The sequence below is a fragment of the Pelodiscus sinensis genome, chromosome 7 (assembly GCF_049634645.1).
Source record: "Pelodiscus sinensis isolate JC-2024 chromosome 7, ASM4963464v1, whole genome shotgun sequence".
NCBI classification, from domain to species: Eukaryota; Metazoa; Chordata; order Testudines; family Trionychidae; genus Pelodiscus; species Pelodiscus sinensis.
Genome location: NC_134717.1, coordinates 19,517,267 through 19,537,579, shown reverse-complemented (window position 1 = coordinate 19,537,579; position 20,313 = coordinate 19,517,267). Strand labels below are relative to the sequence as shown.

At 37.0% G+C, this 20,313-nt stretch overlaps 1 protein-coding gene across 2 annotated transcripts in view; it reads right to left on the bottom strand.

The window, feature by feature from the left end:
- Window positions 1-6,943: 6,943 nt before the first annotated feature.
- SPOPL (speckle type BTB/POZ protein like) overlaps window positions 6,944-20,313 on the bottom strand; it is a 74,665-nt gene continuing 61,295 nt past the window's right edge. For both annotated transcript variants that reach the window (XM_075933309.1, XM_006117040.4), the window contains 6 exons: window positions 19,905-20,082; window positions 19,750-19,805; window positions 15,382-15,504; window positions 12,751-12,893; window positions 12,597-12,650; window positions 6,944-11,026 (listed from right to left, as the gene is read on the bottom strand). In XM_075933309.1, the coding sequence (XP_075789424.1) occupies window positions 10,882-11,026; window positions 12,597-12,650; window positions 12,751-12,893; window positions 15,382-15,504; window positions 19,750-19,805; window positions 19,905-20,082 (699 nt within the window). In that variant the 3' untranslated portion in view covers window positions 6,944-10,881. The remainder of the gene's footprint in view (window positions 11,027-12,596; window positions 12,651-12,750; window positions 12,894-15,381; window positions 15,505-19,749; window positions 19,806-19,904; window positions 20,083-20,313) is intronic.

The following is a 20,313-nucleotide window of genomic DNA, read 5'->3' as shown; positions in this document are numbered from 1 at the left end:
GCCATGATTATCATGCACTTGGTGAGTACCCAAGTTTCTGCTGAGTTCAGGATTCCAAGCTAAGGATAAAGACTGAACTGATGATTGTGCTTTACTGGAACCTTCTACGAGATGGGGTTATAAATATGTGAAAATATGCATCCTGCAAGTCAAGGATGGCTTATTCACATTCTGGATCTAGGGGGCCCATGTGGAACTTCAATTTCTTCAAGAACTTGTTAAGGTTTTGGCTTTGGAGATTAGGAAATGATGAGAGAAATAACCCTTGCCCCTTAGCTATCAAGGAACTCTTCCATCACTCCCACACTGATGAATAGCTGGACCTCTTGCATTAGGAGATGTTGTAAAGGGTCTCTGAAGAGGGAAGGGGAATGGGAGTGGTAGGAAGAGGGGGAACTGAACTGGAGAGTGAGTATCACAGTTCTACTGGGCAGTGCACCCAGCGATCTGATGTGCTCTGGGCCCATGCATGGTAGGGTATCAGTTGGCATCAGAAGTATGGAATAGTTTGATCTGGAGTTTCAAAGGGTGTGTCATCCTTGGGTGAACCTTCAAAAGGCTTGTTTTTAACCAGAGGGCTGATGGAAGAAGCCTCCTCCTGTTGTTTCTATTATACCTCCTAGAAAAGGCCTGTCTGTTCTGCGGTTGGGAGAATTGAAGCAGGGGCTGAGGTTTATAATACTGCCACAGCAGAGCATCAAAGCCCATGCCTACTCGCATTTCATTGCCCATTTGGCAAACTTTCATCTTGCGTTGCTCATTATCTCTTTTTGGCAATTCCCTGCATTAGTGGAAGCATCTCCTTTCCATTGAATCTGTGTCTGTGCATGGTTCTGCCAAACATTTAAATTATATTCAACTTGGAAAAATAATTTTATTTCCTGTCCATTACACTCTCCCAATTTTCAAGTTGTCAACCTGGTCTTTTTTGCTACACACTTTAACAGATTGCAGTTTTGATTAGAGTTGAGTTTAGCTACAAATATACTTGTGTCAGTGGCAGAGAAGGCTCTACTGCTGGCCATATTAATAGAGATGGCAAGATGATGGTATGGGGAACCCAAGGCCTGGGGCTGGATACAGCCCCCAGCTTGCTTAGATCCGGCCTGAGGCTCTGAGCTCCTGCCCCTGCCTTGAGGAGTTTGCACTGGTGCTTAAGCTCCCTCCTTTCTCCCCACCGCCGCCAGCTCCCGTGGGGCTGAAGCACACAAAATCTACTAGCCTGGGTCCCCGGGGCTCTGGTGTGCAAAGGGAATGTGGTGGGTGTCACTTAGTTGGGGCCTCGTCAGTGAGGGGGTTTGTTTGTGTTTGTTTTGTTTCTTGCTTCTCACTTGTGTGTGGCCCCCAACTGATTTTTCTGTGGGTCAGTAGCCCCCGACCCAAAAAAGGTTCCCCACCCCTGGATTAGACACACAAACCAGACTACTGAACCTCATGGGAACTTTCATACCTGTGCTCATGCTGACTTTGCAGTATTTTATATGGACAGTGTTCTTCTGAATGTTGAACAAACAATATTTTTAAACGCTAAATTTGGCGTCCCTTTGTGGCTGCAGTAAATAGCAATTTGTTAAAAGGAGCCCTTCTGCTCTTCCAATCAAAGCAAAGGACAGCCCCTAAGAGACAACAGATGCTTTACAAACCAAAAAACCGCACGCAAACACACAAATAGATCCACGGCCTAGTCTATGCACAATGTTTCTTTGGGAAAAACAGGTTAAACTCATTCAAATCAAACCACTAGTTTCTTGTTCATCTGAAAAAATACTGCAATAGTGCATTCAAAGCCTTTTAATCTCACAAGAAAATACTTGGCTTGTCCTCACAACAAATCTGCATTTTTCAGAAATACTGGAGCCTGAATATGCAAATAAGAAGAATGTATTAATTATCATTAGTCATTCCTTCACAAAGACTAGAAGTAATTGGAGAAATAATTTGAGAAAATTGAAGTACGTGACAGAACACATTAAGATTCATCAAGTTTCAATTCTCTTCTTCTGTCAGTTTGTCAAAAGTAGATATCTGCTATTCCAGCATTACTGGTTTAAACATTTCATTCCTCCCTCCCCCAAACTGGTGCACCATTTAGCACTTAAATTTTGCTCTGAAATTAAGTAGATCTGACGTGGTACATTTTCTATTTAATGGACAATATTACAAACAAGATTAAGAGAAATGATTCTAAAGTGTTTTCAATAGGCTCAATTAGGAGTGATCCTCACTATTAGTGAGCTTAGAAGGAGAAGGACAAGCAAAACGATACCTATATTGGTGAGAGAAACTTTCAAGCTCTCTTACCAACAGATGGTCCAATGAAAGATTTGCCCCTCTAATATCCTGGGATCACACTCTACAAATGCTGCATAGTAGTTAATTTACAAGTTTGCTAGATGAAGTATCCTATATTGTCACAAGTGACTTGGAAGGTGCCAACATATAAACATGCCAGTTATGCAAGTGGAATAAATTTACCCTTATGGTCCATAACAAAGCATTCATAGAATCTCAGAACACTAGAGCTGAAAGAGACCTCAAGAGGTCATTGAGTCTAGTCCTCTGCTCTCATGGGGCATTTACTCAGACATCTAGTAGAATTTGTATAACATCACTTCAGTATTTAAAAATATAGAAAAAAGATTAGTTTACAAGTCTTTCCCTGCATATCATTATTAAAGAGTTCTGATAACTTCTCAATATAGGACTTCAAAATCAGCATTATCCCTTCGTCAGGCCAAGAATTATTACACACACCACCTAAATGGAGTGCAAGGATGTAATCACTGAAGCAGCTCATTTGGCAATTTATAACTGTTCCAAATATCATTATGGTCTTTTGGAGCCTCTCAGCCTTTTGCTTGAATTGGCAGGGACTGTAATCGGCAAAGGCAGCATACTTATTTCCTGGCATGGGATCCGAGTGTCTTATTAAACGATGATTAAGGACTGGTGACTGATCTGTTACGAGTCTCAACCATTACTACTCCTATAGTGTATGGGTGGAAGAGATGTTATGAAAGCTTTTCTATAGCAGAATACTTGGAGGGGAAAGCAGAGTTATCTATTTTATACTGTCTTCACAGCAGTTCAGACTGGCAATACTTGTTTATGTTGAGCCTAGAATCTTCTACTTATGTATGTTTGAACCACCCAAAGATGTCTCTTACATATACCAGCGGGTATCTTACAGATTAGCCAAGCTCTACACACATTTACATGTAGATCACTGCGCAGGCCAAGAAACACTTGCCAGGTACTGCTGAAGTATGTATGCTGTCCCCTCTTCTCTCAACTGTGGGCTCAGTTGTAGCAAAGGAATAAGATGAGCCATAACTGCAGCCATATGTCACTGAAAGAGCCCCCCAAGAACTTGGGTGAGCCTCTTATGATTAGCTATCCTGGTTTTAAGGGCCAGTTTGAGCCATGGAAATGCATAGCAGGCCAAATGCAGGAAAGAATAGAGCCTCAGTACTTTTCATTTCTTCTCACAGGTTATTTCCTTCAGGCTTTTATTGGTGTGTGAAGACATACAGAAAAGACAGCAGCATTAGATTAGTACAATTTAATGTGCATCTTACTTTCGCCAGCCCTTTGCATGGTGCGTCTGGATATCACTGGAGCATGACTTTGGTAGGGATAGAGTGGTGGCGGTGGCAGTGTGATGCTACAGAGTTCTTCTTGTCTGCTGTGGGGAGGCACTTAAATTGCATGATTCAGTAGCAGGTAATTTGTTTTGGAATGTCAAGGCCCAATAAATATAACTGTATAGGACTGGAAAACAATATGCACCCAATACAAATTAACCATAAACCTTTCAGAGTTACCATTTTAAAAGTCAAAATGATTTACTTGGGAAAAAGGTTAAAATATCCTGGTTCCCAACAATTTATTTGTCAATGCAGTTTGGCATCTTAAACATACCATTTTTTGCAAATATTTGTAATATGTGCTTTGAGGTATGAACAATAATCTGTTCACTACCATGATACTGTATTGCTAAACATTGAGCAATAAAGTTACAAAATATCTGCATATGTAAATACATGCAAAGAAAGAATTTTGAGCTCCAGGCATGGGTGCTACTGACATCTCTGCCACTGACTTTCTATAGGACCTTGGGAAAGTTTTTAGATGTCAGGAGGAAACTTGTACAGTAGTTACCTGTTCTATTATAGTCTAGACACAACTATCCTATGATAATTTTAAACTTGTCTTGCGTTATAGTTACCCTTTGCAAAATGACTAAAAATTGTAGATTCATATTCTGCAGAATTATGTATTTGCTTAAATTTATGAACTGTGAGCAGACCTATTAATTTCCCTGGGACTGCTTCTGGTGCATAAATTAAACGTGCATTTTTTTCTTTTGGTGGGATGAAGGCTACTGCCACCACTATGTGCGTCTTTCAAAGACTTCCACAAAATATGCTTCTCTAATTGCTAGGACAGCAAATAGGAAATCAAGTTGCTTTCTTTTGGCTTGTGCATCACTAGTAGTAAGTAAATTTTGATAGAAAAATTTAACAATTTTAATGATTCACAAGCCATAACAGAATCCATCTCACAAACTTGTACCAATGTTGACTTGCAAAGCCAGAAGTTAGAAAGAGTAATAACATACCTGATTTAACTGACTGCCACCATTCTGATCAGTTGGTGCCATATTAGAAGTGATCATTTTATCGCTGGGTTCCAAAAGTTGACCCAGAACCCAAAATAAATACCAGTGTCAGGCCATGACACCTAATTTTGGAATAGAATCTTTCCAAACAAGTTAAATCCTCTTTACTTCACAGGATTTATTTGTGTATTTTGAAGGACATGAACCTAATTAGCACTGGAATCTTTTAGTACCTACTCAAAATCAAAAAGTCTATAAAGAGTAGTCATGCTAAATTCTACAATCTTGTTTTCTCTCCCAGGAGTTTCAAATGGCAAAGTAACTTATCTGTCACATATATTTAAACAATGAAAAATTCAATGGCATATTGTGCATTTCATTATTAGCACTCTAGTACTGTCCTGGAGTCTCCAGGAATTAATCTTTAATTAAAAATTTTTTGTGTCATGTGAGTAAACTTCCAGGAGTCTGTCCAACCAAAATTGGCAACCCTAATTGAATACATGGCTTCATATAAAACTGTCAACATATAATACTGGATTGAGATAACTTGTTTGCCTGTAGTTGGGATGCCATGAATACTGTCAGCATTAACTATCGGTTGTGGTAGTAGTAAAGTCTCTTGCCCCATAGATCTGAAGTGCTTGCTTCCATTTCTGTGCTTGTATTTCTTCCAGCTTTCCCTAGCAGAATGACTCTTCAAAATAAATGATACAACAATAAAATAAGCTACTCAAGGTAGACAATGGAAAATTACAAGAGAGCCTACAGCAAGACAAGCCATCTAAGAAATCTGGTACACTGAGTAGTCTGCTCAATTTCTGTACCATTATAATTTTAAATGCAATGTCAGTTATGTCTTTCATAAAATCTTTTAAAAAAACTCATCCAGTAATATTTGCATTGGAATTTAACTGTGCAGTAAGTTAGTGACACACACTACAAACAACACCATTTTTAATGGAAGTTCAGACAAACAGAAAAGCTCAAATTTTGGAATGTTTTCAATAACTCATTGCACTGTATACTTGATTTAAAATAAAGACTACAATAAATTACATTAAGATCTAAAAATAAATCAACATTTTAGATCGAAATTAACTTTAACTAAAACCAGTGTAGCTTATCATGGCTATTAAATATGTACAAGCTACAAAATTCAGGGGAGTAGCACTAAAATATACGTTGTATGAACTGCTCACCTCTTAATCAAAGGTCTGCTCTTGCATTCTTTGCATTATGTGCAGTTGTTAAAAATCTTTTTAATGGCCTACATAGTATAAGGTAAATTTTATATTAGGGTTTGTTTTCTGTGCTAGACCAATATTGCTTGCTTTGAAATTAACTGAGTGAGGACATTGTTATTAACTGTTGGCATGGACCTCAGAAAGATGGAAGTTAACTGAGTTCACTAGACTGACTCCAAGTGAGGTAACTGCTTAAGACCCTAGTAATAGGCAATGGGAATGAAAAGGCAGCTTTGATGTTTTGACCAATGTCAGGAAAACAAGTTGCCTAGGCATTGCTGCACTGGTATTTCTTTATCGCAACAGTCAATATTACCTTTTGATCACTTATTTGATATAATAACCTACCTTGATAGTGTCCATTTCTCAAAATCTGTCTTCTCAAAGCGTTATGCTTTCTTCCAAATCCAACATGATTCATTTTCTTTAAATCAGCAACACATATGGTTCTATGCATTTTTGCAAATATTGAAAGAGTCAGGATACAAAATATCTGCATTAAATAAATGAGCTATCAATACAGCTCAAACCCAAATATTTTCTGATTAATAATGCCATCAGCCCATCTGCTCATCATATGCCTATAGCCAGTCATTTATCAAAGCTCAAGAAAATTATTTTTGAAGGACTCTTGTAAGGTCTTGGTTCTGTGTGAATGTGGTGGATATGGAAGACACATAAGAATATTTTATAGAGCTTCTACTTTCCCTAATTGTTAAACCAAAGGATTTTAGGTTGGGTATCAACCCCATAATCTTCATTTTGGAGATACTGCATGGGCAGGTATTGTCTCAGGTAGGCAGGTCTCAAAGTATTTAGAGCTTTATAGGTTAAAACATTTAAGACATCAGTCTGAAAACAAATCAAAAGCCAGTGAAGAATGTGGATTTTAGTTGTGATATGCTCTCTACTACAAGAGCTACATCTTATGGGGGCAAAGAGATTCTACACTATTTAAAATTTCTCAACTGTCTTCTGTATATGTGTTTATTAAAATACCCTTCTCTCAAGAGAAGATACATAGATAATTACAGTGGCGCCCAAATCCAAAGAAAATACAAGTTGCAGAGAAGAATTCTGTATAAGTAACAACTTTATTGTAACTTGATGTGCTGAAATGCAAAAATATTTTCAGCAACAAGATACAAAAAGTATTTCACCATTAACATCAGCTGATAAAAATTATGGATGGTTTGATGCAAGTGTTTACATATCTGAATTCTCTTAATCATTTCCACCTCAAAACAGGTCTAAATAATTTCATTAGTTTCATTTCTAATATAGGATTCATTTATGTTAACCCTCCTCTCTGAAGTCTCAAAAGCCAGAATTAGCTAGGTTACAGAGAGTAATTAAATCTACCAATGCAAATACTTTAAAAAATGCATTCCCTTTCCAAACTAAATCCATTTACTGCAAACAAAAGCCAAGCTGAGAGACTAAACTATATTAGAAACTAAATAACAATCATGAGATCAATGCCAGTTTAGAAAAAAGTCAAGTCAATTTTAGTGTCAATTCAAAATTAAAAGTATTGGGTAAAGTGTAGATTTTAACATTAATACCGATAGCTATTAGTTGTATCTCAGTTTTCACTCTGGTATCTTCGATAACAGTCTTCGTCTATGAGAGTGAATTATTCTATGAGGGTAGGTAGTACATAGGCCTTATGCAGTCCCTAAACACAGCAATGAGTTTCATTCTAAATATTTAATGCACTGTGAGAATCAAATACTTGAAGAGTAAGAACAAAATCTGTATTCAGTAAAACTGAATTTAAGAACCAAGTAAAAAATGGATTCAAATCAACATTCCATACCTCGTATCTATGTCAATTTAGTTATTTTGTACCAAACAACATTCCCCTTAAGATTTTGTAAAATACTTTTTTAAAGATTTAATATCTTACTAATCTTGTATTCATTGCAAAGATATACTAGAAAAGGCACTCTGTGTTCATACTTCAGAATGCAGTAAATGAACTTCAAGACAAGGATTTTTTAAGCTTCATCCATTCTAAATATCTCCCTAGAAAAGGTTCAAATGGAAAAATGATGCAATCACTTCTACCATCATTCCAAGAGTGAATTGAGTACTTATTTTAAGAAATTTGTTAAAAAAAAGACTACCATGCAGAAATCATACACACACACAAGACATGCAGGGTTCTCCACAGAAAAATAAGAAAATGGTGGCTCATTTCCGAGAATAGTGTAAGAAAGTCAAAACAAGACAGTCACACTTTGTGCTTCAAATCCTTTAAAGAGACTAAATACATTTTCAGGATTTCTCTATGATGGCCTGAAAAACTATACTTTTGTATTATAGAGTTTTACATCTGCTGAAACTGAAACTGATCATTCTTGAGATGTGGGGAATAAAAATGGAGAATCTAAAGAAGGAAGTTGTTCTTACGGACTATATTCTTGGGTCCAGTGAGAACACTGCAGGCGGTTCAACCAAGAATGAGAAGGTAAATAATCAGGGCACACTTGAGAATACAGCAATTATTTTACCTTTTTTCTTAAGAGCGACAAAACTTAAATGTATACATAATAAATAAAACAAAATATAAGCAGATCAATGACATGATTTTCCATTTCTGTAATGTATAGTGTGCACTGCCTAACCAGAAAAATGGACATTTCTACCAATGTAGATATTCCTACAGCACAGTGTTTGACTTTTTTGGTACAAAGTGTGCTATTAAGCTTTTTTTTTTTTTTTTTTTTTAATCATCAGAACAAAATCCTTAAGCTTCACATTAGATTACTGTATTTTGTAATTTAGAACAGGCTGAACTGGACAATCATAATTATGGTATTAAATATTCAAGTCACTTTGTATATTAGAGCTGCAAGTTTCAACAGCGAGCTTGTTCATGATGAGTTTGAATATATTCATTCTAATTTGTTACACACTGCAGCAAAAACGTCACTATTTTGGAGGGAGCAGGTATCCTAATAAACCCTAACATGAAGAATGCTTAAATGCCAAAATCTTAATTTAGATAAATATTTAAAGAACAATGTGATAAAGGTTAAATTACTTCATAGAGTCTAGTGGGGTGTGGCCTGTAGCATTTAGACACTTGTCTAAGAATGCTTCTTATTTTATATTTAAGCCACAAAGATTTAGTTCAAACACAGTGTATACAAGCATTCAGAGGTTTATTTTTTAAAAACTGGACTGGGCACTTATTTGCTAAAGGTTTACTTGGTAACAAAATATAAAAGCATATATACTTTACCCTACTAAAACTTCACTGGGATTAATTCTGAGAAATCGTAAATAAATTAGGGAGGAGATTTACCTTTTCAGAAGGTAAATCTTAAAATTTCATTGTTCATGTAAGCTTAAAGGCAAACTGAAGTGTTTTATCTTAATAGTATGTTTATAAATTCAATGAGATTTCTTCCCATATCTCACTGTTAAATGAAAATCTTGACAAACAACAAATATAGCATATTATCACCCTTATAGCAAATTCAATGTTATAACTCAGAAAACATTTAGAATGTGCATTACTGCAGCCTCTCCCTCTCCCACATTGTAAACAAAGCTATCAAACACTGAAAACGTTGATATTAAAGCTAAGGTTCATATAATAAAGAACTGGCCCATGATAAGCAGTTTACAAATGTTTCATCCTTTCACATTATGCAGAATTTCAATACCATCCACAATGCTAGTACAATAACTGAAATGCTAGAAAAAGTAAGCTTGTACTTGCAAATACTATCTGACATTTCAGGGATCTATTCCTCCTCCTCGATGTTACTACCACTAATGTGAATGGAAATTGTGCACACATGTTAAGTGGAGAACAGATCCTCTTCCAAAGTTTTGTTTGTCATTCACATGCCTTTCTCAAAAATGTGAAAATACTCAACAATATAGAACGAGAGCTTACAATATTCAGGTTCAATTAAGTCTTCAAAGACATGCTTTTCTTGTTCATAATAACAAAACTAAATCCCATGTGGCTGTGGGCATCTTAAAATGTATTTAAAAAGTTACGCCACAATTACCTGTACCTCATTAATTCATCAAAAGCAAAATATATATGTACCACACAACATACAAAAGTTACGCATTAAAAGTGCATATTCAGAATCCATTTGGCCCATTTCTTAAATTTACATTTGGTCATTCTATGCATCCTTTACTTTTCTATGTACCATAACACGTGAGATATAAATAATTTTTCTTCAAATACAATACCATTCTCTCTTCACAGCAAAACCTTTACCTCTTACCTTATTTTCCATTAAATGTAAACTAGTGATGGACCATAAAGAAACACAGGCAAAAGATTTATTATGTGTTTCTTTTTTTAACGTTTGTTGGACAGCTTTGACATACACACAATAGGCATTACAAACTATATTGAAAATACATTTTTGGGCCAAACCATTGCATATTTGCCCCCACAATGAAAAATAAATTACGTTCAAAGCAGTATATTGCCATTAACAGCCTGTTGGCATCCTCTGAAAGTAAACTGGTTCTTCCTATGCTTTGTACTTGAACTAAGGGCACATTATGTGCCCTTAGCTCAAGTGCTTTTAAATGAGAGTCTAGTTGAAACCTTCCAGTTAGCACAGAACCAAACTATAATCTTCATTCTTTAAAAAAAAATAAAAAAATGGAAGATCCCTTTCAAAAGTTAATCTTCAGTTATGAACTTTACTGCATTATGGAGCTAGTGCAATCCTGCATAGCCTAGTCAAAAAGACAAGGCACAATAAAAAAAAAAATCAAGATACATTAGACTACATGGACTAGAGTCATTGAAGATAATTTAAGGCCTTTCAGTGAACTAGAGAGTAATCAGTCTAATTTAAAGCTGAGGATTAAACCATAAATTATCCAACTGAAAAGCAAACAATAGGCTTTTTCAGCTTCTGTTCTGTGGACAAGGATAACAAAAATTCTTGTATGGTTTGTGAAAACACCTCTGGACAAGGAAGAGTAGAGTCATTTCAGTTTCTCTAAAGTTCGTGGAAGATTTCATGACTGCTTTAGCCGTTTGCGTGGAATGCCAAACTGTGGACACTGTGCAGACGCTAATGCTCGAAAGGCCTCTGCTACCAAGTGAGGATGAGAGTGGATCATTGACTTCCAGCCTGCTGTTTCCATTATGTCTGTTGCTTGGCTGAAAAGAAAAGGTTTAAGAATTATCAGTTAAAATGTATTGTGTCCACATAATGCTGAATCTGGAAAATATTTAGAATGATTTGACATGTGAAATATTATAATTGACTACAGCTGTATGTTATTTGTAACCTACAATGTATTCACTTACAGTTTAGTGAAATTACAGGTCAATGAAAAGAAATACATTTAACATTGTTCTAGAACTGGAATTTTCCCCAGAATGAAGTTATCTACATCATGCCTTCAGCTAAGACTATACTCTAATTGAGTAGGAGTCTTTAAAAAGAGTATCAATGTATTTTATATGTCAGTTATAATTCTTCACTGCTGAACTCACTGACACTATGGCAGCACATGGAATATCCTGGGACACGTAGATATAAAAACTTTTTGTTGAAGGTCAGTAAAGGAAATGTACCCTTAGAAACTGTTCATCAGTTCTAGCTCAGCTCCTCTGCACATTTGGAAGAATGCAAAAATTGACAGGCCATGCCAACTCAACCACCTCCTCAAGACCCACTTCATTTACAACATTTACAGGAAAGTGAGGTAGTAAGCAGCATAGGATAGTTGATTATGTCTTTCTTTCTAAAGTTCCCTTTCTGAATGATTTGGAACAGTCAAAACTGTGTACCAGCTAACCTATGCAACTCTGTGAACTTATCTCTCTAAGGGCATGACTACACTATAGTGTTATTTTGAAATAACAGGCTTCTTATTCTGGAATAAATAATCCCTTAAAAGGAATAATGGCTATTTCGACATTGCTATTTCAAAATAGCTCCTTCCCAAGGCCATTCAAAGTAATTACTCCCCAGTGCTTCCTGGGGCTCTAAATTGAGGTACTGTGTTCACATTAGGAGAACCTGTTTCTCTGTAGTGTGGATGTGCTATTTCGAAATAGTTATTTTGGGCATTGTTATTCTGAAATAACTTATTTCAAAATACCCTTGTAGTGTAGACATACCTTAGGTTCTTATACCGTGCCCAGCATTGGGAATACATTCGCCCCCTTATTTCTCCCTCTCCTTTCTGCTTATTTCACTTATTTGTTGTCTCTTCTTTCACATCAGACTGAGCTCTTTGTGTCTGCCTATATATTTGCAGAGTGCCTAACACAATCGATTCTGGATCCTGGGTGAAGCCTTTGTGCACTGTCATAACACAAAATAGCAGCCCTAGTCTCCCTACCTAAGCTTCATTCTGCCCTAGCTTCTCTCAACTTCATCTGCTCTGGAATAGGGCCTCTTACTTTTCTGCAGCCTCCATGGGCAAAAAAAGAAACTTGATAGGTCTCTATTTAAAAAGTGGACAGGTCGCATGCTGCCATTTCACTACTCCTCACAGCATTTCGGGTTAAGGGGGCAGTAGGGGCAGATGGGAGCCCTAAACCAATGGCAACATGGGCCAGGAGGGGAGGGACCTCCCCTGGTCTGACAAATCCCCTTGTTCTGGACCCTCAGGTCCTGAGGGTGCTGGACCAGGGAGGTCCAACCTGTACTAGGTAACTTGGGAAGTTCTTCTGACAGGAAAAGGTAACTTTATATTTTGGGAATCATTTTACTTACTTGCTATTCCAGTTTTTCCCATCTTTACACCCAAGTTGTCTAAGAACACTGCACCTATGACAGGGAAAATTATACAAAATATTTAGAAGGAAGACATATTTAAGTACGGATATTTAAAGCATTATTTCAAGTGTAATAAAGGAACATTACTTGCCTGTTAATAAAATCTATTGCTTGTGCTTTCAACTGTTCTGCGCTGTGCAAATCTGCGAGGATAAGAATGTCAGCAACGTTTTCAACTGAGAGGTTACTACAGAGTGCCTCCTCACACATGACCTTCAGCCGTTCCAGTGCATACTAATGAAAGAAAAAAACTATACTAATCATTCTTCACACTTATTCTTTCTGCTGTAATCTGTAAGTACAATAGTTCAAAAGAACAATTTCCCCCAATCCTGTGAAATGCTTAGCACCATTCCTTAGGATTGACTAGTGTCCCTCACAGGAGAATTAATAAAATGGCTAAATTACAATTAATTTCAGATTTTAAATTCCCTCCCCTTTTACCAACATGAAGAAAAGCTAAAGAGAAGCCATAAATATTATTTAAATGGGAAGTGCAATATTAAATCAAATCACTGGCTCAATAATCCAGTAAGATATTTCTAGTCCCAGAAATTCAAATGGAAATAAGAGAGATCTCAGAGGAAAATTAAGTAAAATTCCACTCTAAGGGAAGGATCCTTCTAACTTCTCTCAGTGACTGACTTATTCCCTGGCCAGAACATTTAAACTTCTCCTAACTTCTTATCGTCAATGGTATACAGTGACAATGAATTTCAATGATATACATGAGTCCAAAGAACCCTCTCATCAGTTAAATTAGTTGTATTTCATTAAAAGTTCAATAATTATTCCACTAAGAAGGGATGAATAAGGAGTATCCAATTTTTCTCTCTCTCTCTCTCTTTCTGCAAATCCTCCACTCTCCTCTTTCAGGGAGAAATTGTCATTAGGTACTATGCAAACAAATGTATCAATCTGTCATTTCGTTTTTCCACTTATGAACTCTCATATCTGCCATATTTTTGAGATAGCTGGGTTCAGTTCTGGTCACCCTATCTAAGCAAAGGTATAATACTGACATGTAAAAAGAATTCTCTTGTGCATTCTCTTTCTGATTGTATGTGTCTTAACATTGTTTACAGTTTGACCACTGCTTCATGTTGAGCAGGTTCTCATTAAACAGTACATAAACACTACCCACATCTTTTTTCTGTGTGGCTACTTCATTTAGAATCCATCAATTGTACAATTCCAAAGTCTCTAACAAATTTAGAAATAATCTGAATAAAAATAGTGAAGGTGCCACATGTATGTTACTTATTAATATAAATAAAATCAAAATAAAATGTATCTGCGTAAAACAAAGGAAAGCTGCATTGCTCTATATCTTAGTCAAATTTCTCTTTTCAAAGTTATATTTATTTTAGATTTATGGTTGTACTGTTCTCTAAGGTGCTTCTCTTCAGAGCATATACATTAAAGCCAGTTACTCTAAAGACATTTGTAGCAGACTACACAAAAGTTGAATACAGCTGTCTTGTAACATTGCAGAACTACTTTTTATAATACTTTTCATTCATGAGAAAGGCAGAGCAAGAACCATTTCGCAGTTTCTAGTTATTACATTCACTTTATTTAGCAATCATGCCTTGGAGAAAAGTCTTTAATCATAAAGGAACACTACTTCTCTAGTTCTCTCCACTCTGGAGTGCCTTTATCATCTGTCTCAGACTCAATGAGATCTTGAAGATGAGGCACTGTGACAGAGAGGTATGAGAAGAGGACTAAATTACTGTGTCATCAAAGCCTGATAGTACCAATAGAGTAGTTCAGAGGGAATTTAAGAATGGAGTGTTTGACAAAGTTAGCCACTAAGGGGCAGTCAATGCTGTATGTATGTTAAAGAAGGTGGTAGGGTTGATCATGAGAGATACAAATGTTACTTCAGTAACAGGAATATTACTTCAAGATACAATTCCAGGTGAGTATAAAATAATAAACAAATTAGTACAGCTTTCGTACAAGAAAAATCTGTTTCTCTAATCTAGTAAGGGTCGGTGCAAATTCAATTACACAGTTTGGTGAAAAACCTCAAATGAATAAAATGTAGACAAAGTCTAAGGTAATGCATCTTGAAAGGAACAAAGTTAACACTTCATATATGGCTGGCTTTTAAATTAGCTGCACCCACTTTGAAGAAGGTAACTAAGACTTCACAATGAACAGCCAGATGAAATTTGGCTTCTTGTACAATAATAGTGGTATGTTAAATATGAAATGGTATGAGATCATCTTGAATACTGTGGTGTTATTTGTTTCCCATATGAAGAAGGGCAAAAGGAGTAATATTTCATAGGAAAAGTGAAAATATTTAAAGGGTGGGTTTAAAGGATAAATATTTAAAAGGCAAGAATTAAGTAAAAGGACAGATTACAACTATTTAGAGTAATGAAAAAACAAAAAGTTATAGAAGTATTGATAGTTTACAGGTGGTCACTAAAGTACTGTTATTTATCATGTCACAACAGAAAGATCAAGGAGACACTTTTATCAATACTGATTTTCTACCATATACTTCTAGCAGCCAGAGAAGGTTTTATTTATTTTTAACCTTCCCACCACTCAAAAATCTGTTTCTCTCTCCCTTTTCTTGTATCTGTTGGTCCACTGGTTTATTTTTCTTAGACATCAACTGTGGTAGTATTTAAGCTATTCAAATATACATTTTAGAAACAGTTGTTTCTGAAATAATAATTATGAGGACTTTAAAATTACTTACTTTGTCTGCAGCTGCCAACAAGTTGTCAGCCATTTTGTCAAGGTTTGGTGCTTTCCCTGTGTAAATGAATCTCATCATTTCTTTAAAAACCTCAGGGTCCACATCATTTATTTCTACACGATTCTGTTGAACAAACATAAAAAAGGAAAACCATAACATCTAAAAATTTTGTAGTACAAATTTAAGATCACCACCTACTTTGCTTGTTACAAGTTTTTATATCATGTCCTTCATATAGAAGCCTTAAAAATTTATATTGACACATCTAGATTCAATTATCGGCCTCTCATCAACCTCCTCTTTTGCCAGTGGCTTTACCAGTTAGACAGATGGACATCCCAGCTCTTCTTAGGAGTGGCTCGATTTGTACAGAATCTGCTGTGCAAAAATTATCTTAAAGTACATACAGAGAATCCTAAATATGGCCTGTGGAATTTTTAAAAATACATCCTGGCCTGGATTTAAATCCATAAGCATTCCTTGGAATAGCAGAGTCTACAATATTGGAGAGAACAAAAAGTTATTCAGCTGCAAAGAGGAAAACAAGACTTAATTTGCTCAGTTTAATATGGCCAACTTGTCCTGGAAGACCTGGCAAAAACTACATTTTTACCACACCTAAATCCCACAGTTTACGGCTCTTCCTTAAGAAAGCCTCGGCCCTGGTCTTTTCAAGTTAGAACCCGAATTTTATCAACATCCCTGAATACAGCTGTTGCAGAAGAATAAGGTGTGGAGACATAAGCTGTAAGAGGCAAGGACAAAGACCTTAAAATGAATACAGAATTGGAAAGGTATTAATGCAGTAGTATTTAGGAGTATAGAGTCCTCACCTATGGGAGTCACTTATGAGAGGAAGCATCATTGTGCCCTGCAAGACTCCAAGGAGAGCCAAAAATTCAGTGAAAATGAGAGCTGCCCATTAAAAATCCTTTGGGATCTAACCAAGAGCAAAATGTGAATCCATGATAATGAAATTCCAGCTACTGCTACTGCACCATTCAAGCTCTTAACAGCACAATGTTAAAAATAGAGGTAATACAAACATAAGCATATATGTTTGAGCTGTGCATAACCCCACAACCACAGACTCAGGTACAGCGAGGCTCAATGAGATGAAATTCTTTTGCAAGCAACCCTAATATTGCCATAGAACTTAACTCATATTCCATAACCTCATGAATATTGAAATTAGTCTGTGATATTCAACCATGGATTTTTTCCCTAGATTCTGCAGGTGATCCAGCTCCATGAGCTTTTTTGCAGTTGCATTGCTATCTAGAAGGCTTGGCTCAAACTCTTGCTTCCTATGTCTGCTTGTAACCAACTACACCAGCTCAGCTCCACAAACTTGAGCTGTTGCAGTGTTCTCTAAACAGTCCAGCCAGCTAGCCAACATTTATGGTCAGAATAATAGAACCATAGAGCTGGAAGAGACCTCAGGAGGTCATCAAGTCCAGCCCCCTGCTCCAGGCAGCACCAATCCCAACTAAATCAACCCAGTCAGGGCTTTGTCAAGCAGAGACTTAAAAAACCTCTAGAGATGGAGACTCCACCACCTCCCTATGTAACCCATTCCAGTACTTCACCACCATTCTCTTGAAATAGTTTTTCCTAATGTCCAAACCCAAATCCCTCAGTCTCTCCTCATAGGTCATGATCTCCAGTCCCTTAATAATCTTGGTCGCCCTCTGCTGGACCCTCTCCAATGCGTCCACATCCTTTCTATAGTGGGGGACCCAGAACTGGACGTAATACTCCAGGTGTGGCCTCACCAGAACTGAATAAAGGGGAATAATCACTTCTCTAGATCTGCTGGCAATGTTCCTCCTAATGTACCCTAATATGCCATTAGCCTTCTTGACTACAAGGGCACACTGTTGACTCATATCCAGCTTCTCATCCACTGTAATCCCCAGGTCCTTTTCTGCAGAACAGTTACTTAGCCATTCGGTCCCCAACCTGTAACAATGCTTGGGATTCTTCTATCCCAAGTGCAGGACTCTACACTTGTCCTTGTTGAACCCCCATCAGTTTTCTTTTGGCCCAATCCTCTAATCTGTCTAGGTCACTGTGGACCCTATCCCTGCCCTCCAATGTGTTTACCTCTCCCCCTAACTTAGTGTCATCTGCAAACTTGTTGATGGTGCAGTCCAGCCCCTCATCCAGGTCATTAATAAAAATGTTGAACAAAACTGGTTCTAGAACAGATCCTTGGGGTACTCCGCTAGAAACTGACCACCAACCTGACATTGAGCCATTGATCACTACCCATTGGGCCCGACAGTCCAGCCAGCTTTCTATCCATCTTACAGCCCATTTATCCAATCCATACGCCCTTAACTTGCTGGCAAGAATATTGTGGGAGACAGAATCAAAAACTTTGCTAAAGTCAAGGTATATCACATCCACTGACTTTCCCATATCCACAGAGCCAGTTAACTCATCATAGAAGCTAATCAGATTGGTCAGGCACAACTTGCTCTTCATGAATCCATGTTGACTATTCCTCATCACCTTCCCCTCTTCCAAGTGCCTCAAAATGGATTCCTGGAGGATCCACTCCACAATTTTTCTGGGAACTGAGGCAAGGCTGACCGGTCTGTAGTTCCCTGGATTGTCCTTATTCCCTTTTTTAAAGATGAGCACTACATTTGCTTTTTTCCAATCATCTGGGATCTCTCCCAATCACCACGAGTTTTCAAAGATAATGGCAAAAGGCCTATGCTCATTGACTGCAAGCTAGAGCCTATCTTGTTCTTTGTCTTCCTACCAGGAAAGGGATAGAGAGCATGCCCTGTAATCCAATTAATGCCCTCTTGTAGTGAAAACTGGAGAGCTGCAGACAGTTGTGGGAAATTCCAACAGAAACAAAAAACCTGAGTGCAGTAAAATGGTGAATTCCAGGTCATCTTGGAAAAATACCAAATTTTGGGTCATGAAATCCATCACTAACTGTGAGGAAGTGGTACATTCACACCTCTTAGAGGTGCTGTTTCAAGTTCCAGACAAACCCAGGAAGAAAAAAACTGCATCATTTTATGCTTTGTCCATATTTCCAAACGTATTTTCACACACAAAGGCTACAATGAAAACTGAAATTCTAGAACATAATTCTACTCCAAGGGCTGAAATCCATAGCAAATTCTATATTTGCAGAACCCATGGAATACACAGAGTCCAGCCTATAACGGGTTAGATGAGTGTCATCTCCAGAGCTAATAGACCAGGAGGGTTCTAAGATTATGTTACATCCAAGGTTCTACTAGAATAGGATAGCCACTAACTACAGATAGCCTTACCCAAGGAGGAGATATTAGAGTTTGAAGTAACTAGCATGTGATTGTTTCACGATTTTTTAAATTTGTTAGGTTGCCCTGCAATGTTCCCTCTACTTTTTTCCAATACATGTGCAGAATAAACTTTGTTATGTGCACCATGAATAGAAACAAATGCTGATGGCTGCGGAAGCTTTGTTCATCCAGTTGGGTAGACAGTATTTGAATTTATTCTGGGTGGCCACCTAAGCACATAGCTTACTGGGAACACTGATGCCATCTCTCTGTTAACATTTACATAGTGACCCCAAACATTCAGAGCTAGCTTTCACTAAATAAGAAGAGAAAAGGTCCAGTTTGCATGAAGTAGCATGGATTTACTTTAGTGTTTTTAGACGGTGCTTGGAAAGCTAGCTCAAACCCAGCCAAAATATGCAGTACAGTTACCTATTCTGCACTAGCTCCCCAATTCTATGGTGCTTCACTATGAAGTTAATTTGAGTTACAACTAACCATAACTCTAGTCGCATACATATATACATTCCCTTTATTCAAATGTGGTGGTGCTTTTCACTCTAGTTGGCTGATTTATAAGTCACAAGCTCCAGCTGGAGTAAGCACAATTTATCAGCTGCTAATACAATCTCTATAGTGTGTGTGCAGACTAGCTTTACTTGAATGCCACTAGTTTTGCAATAACTTCCCACAATTCTCCTTGTGTGCTCAGAAATGTCAGAAAAATTTTCCCAATTAATTCGGAAACAATTCAGAGTGGCTCATCTTACTGCAGCAGAAAGAATTATGGAATATGGCCCCCGAAGTGCTACAAAAAAAATATGAGTGCAACACCAGCAGAGACAGAGAAACACAAATGTAATTTCACAAAGTGGCCACTCATTTGAGCTATGCTAGAGTTACTGACATTTGATGGCATCAGTTCAATGATACCTTGAGATATCTACCTGACTGACCCATGCCTATTAAGTATTTACTTTTATCTTTATCAATCCATGAAGTACAATATTTTCTATCATTCTTTTTCTTTGTTAACAGAACGGGAGTGGTATCTTAAACTTCGAGTCATGCTTACCTTTTTGCTTTCCTCCATTTCATGTTCAAACATTGCATTAAAAACTGGTGAACGAGCTGTAGCAAAAGAATTAAACATAAAATACAATTAAAGAGAAGGATTTTAACAGCTTTATTAATAAAATAAAAATGTTAGAATACAAAAGTAAAACGTACCTGCAAGGACAGACTTATGAGCTTTGAATTCTTGTCCTCCTACATAAAAACTGCAATCTGTAAATCTTGTGGTTTCCCAGAGATTCCCTAAATCTTCTGCTAGTCGACATTCAGGTACCTTCAAAGTGTTTGTGTTGGACTGTCCTGATATATTTACTGAATCTTGGACCACACTTACCTAGCAAAAAATTACAGCAAGACAGAAACTCCTTTATAACTGAAGGCCAATAATCATTACATTATAGCACCTACACTAGAATTCTTAAAGTAAGAATGTTTGATGCTTTTGTTTCTCATTTACAACTCTAAACCAGTCAAAATGCAATATTAGGAAGGAATAAAAATTTCAAACAGAGTCTTGGTGTTATGAAACAATACTGGAGCCAAAGAAATGTATCTTTTCAATTAT